General features: G+C 45.6%; 2 protein-coding genes across 2 annotated transcripts; both read right to left on the bottom strand.

The window, feature by feature from the left end:
• Nucleotides 1–346: 346 nt before the first annotated feature.
• KRTAP29-1 (keratin associated like protein 29-1) lies at nucleotides 347–1,836 on the bottom strand. Its single transcript, XM_055328316.1, has one exon. It carries the CDS (start codon nucleotides 1,788–1,790, stop codon nucleotides 807–809), a length of 984 nt encoding a protein of 327 aa, XP_055184291.1. The 5' UTR covers nucleotides 1,791–1,836; the 3' UTR covers nucleotides 347–806.
• A 4,468-nt stretch (nucleotides 1,837–6,304) lies between these two features.
• Nucleotides 6,305–8,434, bottom strand: LOC129509049 (keratin-associated protein 16-1). The gene has a single exon (XM_055324403.1). The coding sequence runs from the start codon at nucleotides 8,373–8,375 to the stop codon at nucleotides 6,705–6,707; it is 1,671 nt and encodes a 556-aa protein (XP_055180378.1). The 5' UTR covers nucleotides 8,376–8,434; the 3' UTR covers nucleotides 6,305–6,704.
• Between the last annotated feature and the right edge of the window lie 390 nt (nucleotides 8,435–8,824).

The raw sequence follows: 8,824 nt of genomic DNA, 5'->3' as shown, positions 1-8,824 counted from the left end.
ACCCTTAGCTATTATTGATGGCCAAAAACTTTGTTTATTTTAGTCTGTGGCTTCCCTAGACCATTTCTGTCTTTGGCTTTCCAAGTCTGTTCACTGTGGGGAGATGGAATCCACCCAATTCAAAAACGCTTTTGATGGTATAAAGGTTGGAAGCCAGGGGATTGTTTGTCCTTTCTTTCTCCCTTCCACCTTGAGAATCGATAATTGCAGATACCAACCACCCTTTCAGACCACGGCGGACCCACTAATTTAGAGAGGCCAAGGTCATCATGTTCAAATAAGATCTGAAGGAAATCTATGTGGGGGTGTATTGAAAGGAATGAAAGCATTCTGAGAGTTTTATTCATGATGTTTAACCACTCACAGTTTTATTGGCAATTGACATCAGAGAAGTCTTTTTAAAGACTGGGCAACATCAAATGAAAGAAAAGCCGGAGAGGAGGTTTTGCGGAGGTGAAATGAAATGATAACATGAGCAAATGCAAGCTGTAGCGTGGACCGTGCTTGCTGAAACTTTCTCCTTGATAAAGAAAGGTCTCTTTCTTAGTGCCTGGGCAAATTCCCTCGCCAACCCCTGGATAGAATGTGGGGCTGGACTGAGAATGAAGTTAGCATGCAGATAGCATTTGCACTCAGTCAGAAAAGGACACCACAGGGTAGCAATGCATTTGCAGATAGTGGCAGACCTCAGAAATGTGGAGAGTGCTGCATCAGTGAAGCATTGCCTTACAGCAGCTGGACTTATGCCTGAGTTGTCAGGAAGTTGGCGAGCAGGTGCTGGCTTTGCAGAGACTTGGGGCAGTTGGTCAAAAGCGATTGCAGCCACCGCTGGATGGTTTGCCTAAACCTGTCACACAGCAAGCTGGTTGACAGGAAGGAGATTTGCAGACATCTCGGTTGCAGGAAGTGGATCCATCACAAGTTGGTTGGCCAGAAAGCATGGTGCCACAGGAAACTAGTTTGCAAGCGTTCTTTACAAAACATGGGGGCTGGCAGTTAGCCACTGGCTGGCAGACGAAGGATATCGAAGGAGATGGTTGGCAGTAAAGTGGCTGGCAAAGAGAGGACACACAGCATGTAGGATTGCAAGAACTGAACACACAAGTTGACGGCTGGCAGGGAACAGGCATAAAGGGAACCAATTGGCAAGTCTTAAAAATGTAGCAGATGGGTTGGTGATAAGTTGATTTGCAGAGCTGATCTTTGCCATTAGTGGGTTGACATGAACCTTGTTGGCAGGAAGTTGACTGGCACGGACTAGCTGCACAGATGGTTGGTGGGCAAGAATTTTCAGCACAGGAAGTTACTTCAGAGCAGGATGGCTGGCAGGACCTAGTGTCACAGCAGACCGATTGGCCACAAGCTGCCTGGCATGATCCAGACACAAAGACAGGTTCTTGGCAGGAGGTTTGCTGGTTGAGGCTGGCTTCACAGCAATTTACCTGACAACTGGTAGATTCTGAGCAGGAGGGTTGGCATGAGCTAACCAGACATGGAGACTGACCAGTGCCAGATTCATAGCAGGCCGTACAAGAGCAAATGGGTTGGCAGACAAAACCAACAGAAGAAGTTGTTGGAAGGCAGGTAGGTTGGCAAGAAGCAGGTTCACAGCCACTTGGGGCACTGCTGGATGGCTGACAGCTTTCTTGGCATGTGACCAGTTGCCACGTTCTGCTCCGGCAGGAACTAGGCAAACAGATACCATTTCGGAAGCTACTGCCATTTGAGCATATGAAAGTGGGCACAGCTGGAATGGTCATGGTGGTTCTGGGGCAACAGCTGTCCACCATGGTGCTGGCGTTAACCTTGCTAGGAAGTTGCAAACTCAGTATACCTGAGTGTGAAAGACATCTAATACATGGGGGCTTTTATAGTCCTTCACTAGGGGTGTTGGTACAGCTTAGAGCATCTTTCCGTGTTATTGTTTCCACCCATTTGCATACAAACATCTGATTAGCAGGCTTCAGGAGCCTGGAAAATATTATCCCCAGTTTAAAAACTTGTCTGTTGAGTTGAGAGTTATCTTTCCTGGGTTTAGATTCATCGATGCTATTCCTGCTCTGGGATGAGCTGTCTCTTTTACAGGTTGTTCTCCAGCCTTGATGCAGGCTTTTCCCTAAACTAACCTCTCATCAGGAGGCCTCAGCTCAGCCAAAGCAGTCTGCTCTTTCTCCAGGAATGCAGTTCTGCACCATTTAGAGAATCAGGAAATGAAGCCTTGACCCAGTTGAAAGAGGGTGATGTGCAAGGTGGCAAACAGAAAATCAGGCAGTGCATCCTAAGGGCACTCCAATGTCTCCACCTCTTTCTAGAATCTTCCCATTTGGTTTTCCTGAAACTCATTTTATTATTAACACTAAGAATAAAGACTTCTAACTCTGGGAAATGAACTAGGGGTGGTGGAAGGGGAGGAGGGCGGGGGGTGGGGGTGAATGGGTGACGGGCACGGAGGGGGACACTTGACGGGATGAGCACTGGGTGTTATTCTGTATGTTGGTAAATTAAACACCAATAAAAATTAATTTATTAAAAAAAACACTAAGAATAATAGTAATTGTAGTACTAATGGCTTATAGTAACTTACTATTCATCAAGTCCTTGACTGCATTTTTCATTAAATCTTGCAATGACCTTAGGTAGCAGGTGTAATTCTTGGTACTGTGTTAGAGGTAGCAAAACCAAGTAAGAGAGTTTAAATCGTGTTCCCAGAATTATGCAAGTAATAAATGGTTGAAATAAGATCCAAACCTAGTTTGGGCTGACCCCAAAGCTTCTGGTCTTAATTATCTCTTAGACCTCCTGACTTAGGAGTGGAGGGAAAAAAAACAGTAATATAGTGATAGAAGATTGACATTTATACAGCAGTGCACTGCCTCATGATGGGGACCATTTGTCCACTCCCATAACTGGAATCATCAGCTAGATTAAACTGGATACCTCTACTTAGCCATATACACAAATACAATCTTTTAATTTGGAAATTTTAGTAACTGCAAAATATTTCGCCAAGGATTAAATTCATGCTATGGAGTTCACAGTGTATGAGTTCTATAAATATACTGCAACAACTGAAAGTGGTATAAGGACATCACTGCAAAGTAATTTCAGGGTTATATCACCCTCTTCCAAGAGGGATTTATGAGGCACTGGTTTTCTGAATTCTTCCCCCCTTTTCTGGGCTCATCCTGGCTCTGCATCACCACCAACTTCAGCATCTCACACCCGACCCTGTCCTGACCTGGTTCACACCAAAGATTCACAGCAAAACAGAAAAATCTTGGCCTTGGGATCACAGCAGGGCTGGTGTCATTTTCTGGCTCTGCTACTAACTCACTCTGTGGGACATGTTAGCTCATTACCCAAGTATCCAAAGTACTGAGAGTTTACCAACTCACTGCATTGCTGTTGCTCAGGTTATTTTTATTTTTATTAGCTGCCTCAAAATTACTGAAAATGCTGGAAATTCTGGAAGGTACATTTCAAAGTACCAGCTAAAGAATACCTGCTCCTTGGCACCCTCCTCCTCACCCTCATATTAAAAGGAAAAGAAGAGATCAGAATGATCAGAATGATGCCTGGGAAATCCTAACCCTTCTCATTAAAGTATCTTTTTTTTTTCCTACCATTGCCTTTTGTGTTACCGCACCAATCACTCCTTTTGCCATCCAACTTATCACTAATAATTTGGCACCTTGCAAACAGCAGGGATCACTGCAGTCTGTTCTGTTCTTGACTATCTATAACCCAAAGCTTTCATCTTTCAAAAGAAATACTTTTGGTCTTGCTATATAAGTCAGTCATACTGGGAATATGGATATATTTGAGAAACCATTTCAACTTCAACCTGAAAAGGGTGTCAATGTCCTGCATTCATACATACCATTTTTATTGTTTTAAAACAATCCATTTTTAGATCCATTTTTCCCTGATTCTGTTCTTGTCTTTCTTCCTCCCAAAGAAACTTCTTTTTAGGAAGTGGTTGGTACCAACCAAGTGGTTGGTAGAGGGTACAAACTTTCAGCTATAAGATGAGTATGGCCTAAGGATCTAATATATAACATAGTCACTCTAGTTAATAACATGATACTGCATAATTGAAATTTGCTAAAAGAACTTAAATGTTCTCACACTCCTCCCTCCCCAAAGTATGAGGCAATGGATGTGTTAATTAATTAGATAGGAGGAATCTTTTCATGGTACATATGTATATCAAATCATCACAGTGTATATTACAAATATATTACAGTTTTGTCAATTATACCTCAATAAAGGTGAAAAACAGAAACCTCTAAATAGTGACACCTTTCATTTTGCTGTGTTTCACGGCACTAAACACATCTAATGTATCACCAAGGGCTGTTGTGATCACATCAAAAAACATGATGATCATAAAAAAACACAAACTTTGGACAGAAACCACTATTCTATATGCCATTTGTATATTATATGTATTTACATCATATGTTATTTTTGTATGTTACTTACTCCCTGTGGCTATCTTAAATTCTGTGTTTAGCATTCCCTTGTGAACATACATAAGGTATATATTTGTATGTACATATATATGTATGCATATATGTGTGTATCCTCATACATATGTGTATGCATGTATTATGGGTGTTGTTTTTGAGCTATAAACATGTGATCTTGAGGCTTGTTTATATCAACTCTACACTGGTTAAGTTCATCCCCATTTTGCATATGGCCATTGTCCAGTTATTTTCACTGCAGCATAGTATTTATTGTGTGAATATACCACAATATTCTTGTCTCTATTTATTGGTCCTTGGATTATTTGTCACTCATACTCATAAAGTAGAGGGAAAGAAATCTTACTTCACAGAATTGCTATGATTTACATTAAACACTGGGTCTGTGCTTGGGACAGAGATTTAAAACTCTGACCAGCTCCTCTTGACTCTGGAAGGAAATGGAGATAAATCTCAATGGCCTGATGAGATAGTAACCCTGACACCATGTACTGGTTAAGTTCCACCTTTGAATTTCTCCTTTGGCCACTATATAACCCAGTTATTCTCAAATAGGGGCAATTTTTGCCCCTCATCCCCAGGGAAGTTTGCCAATGTCTGGAGACATTTTTTGATCATCACACTTAGGGTATGCTACCAGCATTTAGTTGGTAAAGGGCAGGGATTCTGCTTAATATACAACAATGTGAAAGATGGTCCCCACAGCAATGAATTTTTCAGCCCAAAATATCAACAACACTAAAGTTGAGAAGCTCTGGGTCACCCCCTCTTGTGCTCAGGATAGCCCAAGCTGCATCTTGAGGACAAGGAATAGTCCTTCATGCCATGCACTAAGCGACTACTTTGAAGACACTCTGTCCTTAGGATTGCAAGAGTATATAACGTTTACACAAGGAGTGTTCATGGCAGAGACTAGGAGAACATAAAGTACAAGGCTCTTTGCAAGGGCTGTAGAAAGTCTGAGAGCAAGTTGGTTGGCAGATGGCAGAGGCAGAAGACCCCAGGTGGCAGCAGAGAGGTTGGTAGGAGTTGGATGCGCAGGAAATGGGCTCATAGCACAAGAAATACAGTGTGACACCCCAGTTGTTTTCATCCCAGTGTGAACCCCAAAGCCATGGGCTTGCTCCCCAGTCTCCCTATATCCAAGTTCATGCTCCTTCATTCAGTTCTCCACACCAAGGCCAGATGAACATTCCAAAACCCAGTGCTCTTCATATAATTGCCCTGCATTTGGCCCCTCGATACCTTCATGTCAGCCCTGTACCATTAAAATGCTTCTGTCTAGCTTATAAACCCCGCCAAGGGCAGATCACATCTATTTAACTGACCCCAGAGCTCACCTGCCTCTAAGCACACTTCCACCCAAGCCTCACTAATGAATGGTCTGCTCACAAGCCCCATTCATTTGTATGTTTCCTCTGCCTGGAAATCTCTTCCTTTCTGGTTTGAACTGGTTAGTTCTTGTTTGTGCTGAAAGACTCAGCTTCAGTATCACATTCCCCAAGAATTCTTCCCCATTTCTCCGCATGCCCTCAGTTCAAACTGCCCTATGCTTGCCTCTGTTCCAGTACTTAACACAAGGCAATGTAGTTACTGTCTCTCTGCCTGTCTCCTCCCACTCCCATCCCAACAGTGAGCTCTCTGAGAACAAGGACCAAGACTTTAGTTTTCTCATTCTTACAGCCAAACACAGTCCCTACCTAACAGCTGTCTAATAAAGCTTATTGGATAGATGAATGGATGATGCTGCTCTCAAAAACAAAACAAGTTAGCTCAAGAGAATATGACATTAACAGAACAATGAAAACAGCATGTCACTCCAACTTAGCCACTTTATTGGACAGGTAAATATCTTTTTTTTATGGAAGAGGTCCCCAAGGAATGTGAGCACACCCAGCAAGGGAGCACATGCATGAGGAAAGAAAAAACTTAATGCTGGGAAAGAGACTCAAAATGATGTGGTAAAGCAGCTCTTCTCAGCTTAATGGCAGCAGCAGGCAGGAATCCAGAATGTCTCCACTCTAGGTGCCCAGGGGGCTTTCATTTGGACCATTAGGACACTGATATTTCTGGTGAGTTCTTTGAAGTATAAGAAGATGGTGAGTGATGATGCAGAAAAAATCTAACTAAGTCATTGTGAGCTTTGGGGAGGGCAGTTAAGATTTCTCTCTAGCTGGAGGTTTGCTTTGCAGGAATCAATAGACTGAGGCCAGATTAGTGGTCAGCAGGCTTGGTAGCAGTAGGCGGGCTGGCTGCGGCCTCACGGGTGGTTGGGCTGGTGGGTTTGGCTTCAGTGGTCTGGCAGGGACTGGCATTTGAGATCTCAGCCTTGCAGGATGTTGAGTCGGTGCAGTCTTGTTGACTGGAAGTAGATTTCTTGCAATCCTTTTTATAGAAGTCAGCACAAGGCAGGCGAGAGCAGACCGGACGGTAAGAGAGCGAAGTGACACAGGCTGGGCGGCGCAGGATGGAGTAGCATGGGCGGTAGCAGGCAGGGCGATAGGAGATGGAGGTCACATAAGGCTGCCTATAAGTGATGGGTCCAGAGCAGATTGGGCGACAGATTGGGCGGTAAGAAACTGAAGGAGTGCAAGGCTGTTTGCAGGAGCTGGGTATGTAGAAGGTCCGAGAGCAAGTAGGTTGGCAGATGGCAGAGGCAGAAGACCCAGGGCGGCCGCAAAGAGGTTGGCAGGAGGTAGATGGGCAGGAAACAGGCTCACAGGAGATGGACCGGCAGCGCTTGACTACATAGCAGGGAGGTTGACATGGCCTGGGCACACAGATACTTGCTGAACAGGGGCTGGGCTCAGAGCAGATGGGTTGGCAGAGGCTGGAGATGCAACAAGAGGTCTCTTGGCAAGTGTTAGAGACACAAGGTGGCTCACAAGGGCTTGGAATACAGCAGACAGAACGAAGGCAGACAGGCTCACAGACCAGAGCCACACAGGTAGCTGGCTGGCAGCTGCTGGGCTCTGAGCAAGATGGCTCACAAGGACTGGGGTCACAGCAGACAGCCTGGCAGCTATTAGCCACAGAGCGGACAGAGGGACAGCAGCTAGGTGTGGGGCAGACCGGCTGACAGCAAGTGGGCTCACAGACCACTGGTTGGCAGGAACTAGGCACAGTGCAGACAGCTGAACAGCAGCTGCGCTCACAGATGACCGGCTGGCAGCAGCTGGGTTTGCACAGAATGGACTGGCAGGGAGTGGGTACACAGAGGACTGGCTGGCAGGAAGGAGTTTCACAGCACACAGGTTGGCAGCAACTGCTCACTGAGCAAGAAGGCTCACAGATGGTGGCTTCGCAGCACACAGGTTGGGCACAGCTGTTCACAGCACAGGAGGGCTCACAGATGGTGGCTTCATAGCACACAGGTTGGGCACAGCTATTCACAGCACAGGAGGGCTCACAGATGGTGGCTTCACAGCACACAGGTTGGGCACAGCTGTTCATAGAACAGGAGGGCTCACAGATGGTGGCTTCATAGCACACAGGCTGGGCACAGCTGCTCACGGCACAGGAAGGCTCACAGGTGGTGGCTTCACAGCACACAGGTTGGGCACAGCTGCTCACAGCACAGGAAGGTTCACAGATGGTGGCTTCATAGCACACAGGTTGGGCACAGCTGCTCACAGCACAGGAAGGCTCACAGGTGTTGGCTTCACAGCACACAGGTTGGGCACAGCTGCTCACAGCACAGGAGGGCTGACAGCACTGTGGGCCACAGCTAGATGATTCACAGCTGCCTTGGCAAGTCACCAGTTGCCATGTCTGGCTCTGGCAGGAACTGGGCAAGCAGACAGGTCCTCCACAGCTCACCTCAGTGGAGCAGAGAGAGATGCCTGGCACAGACGGGCATTTCCTAGAACAGCAGTTTCCAGACATGGTAGAGATGCCTCTGCTCCCTTGTGAGTGCTAAGAGGGGTGCTACCTGACTGGGACAGCTCTCCAAGTCCCTCACTTTTATACCCCCTCACTGACATGTGCTGTTTGGAGCCCCTGCATCTTTTCCTTATTGCTGCTTGGGCCAGTTTTCAGAGGAACATCTTATTATGCCAAGGTTTGTTGATCTGGAAGTTGTTTATCTACCCATAAAGAAGCTCTTTGTTTATTGACTTGCTAAATCTGGAATCCTCGGAGCAACAAGTCATCTTGGAGCAAGCATCATTGCCTTCAAATTGAATGATCTGTGTTTCTGAGCGTCATGAACAGAGGAAGAAGAAAGGAACTTATAATTTATCCATCATCTAGTCCTCTGTACCAGGGGGCACACAGGGATGCCTACTTGAATAGGACCCACTCACCCATTCCCACAGATCTCACCCTGCAGCCCA

The sequence above is a fragment of the Nyctereutes procyonoides genome, unplaced genomic scaffold (assembly GCF_905146905.1).
Source record: "Nyctereutes procyonoides isolate TBG_1078 unplaced genomic scaffold, NYPRO_anot_genome, whole genome shotgun sequence".
NCBI classification, from domain to species: Eukaryota; Metazoa; Chordata; class Mammalia; order Carnivora; family Canidae; genus Nyctereutes; species Nyctereutes procyonoides.
This window is presented reverse-complemented; position numbering and strand designations above follow the sequence as displayed.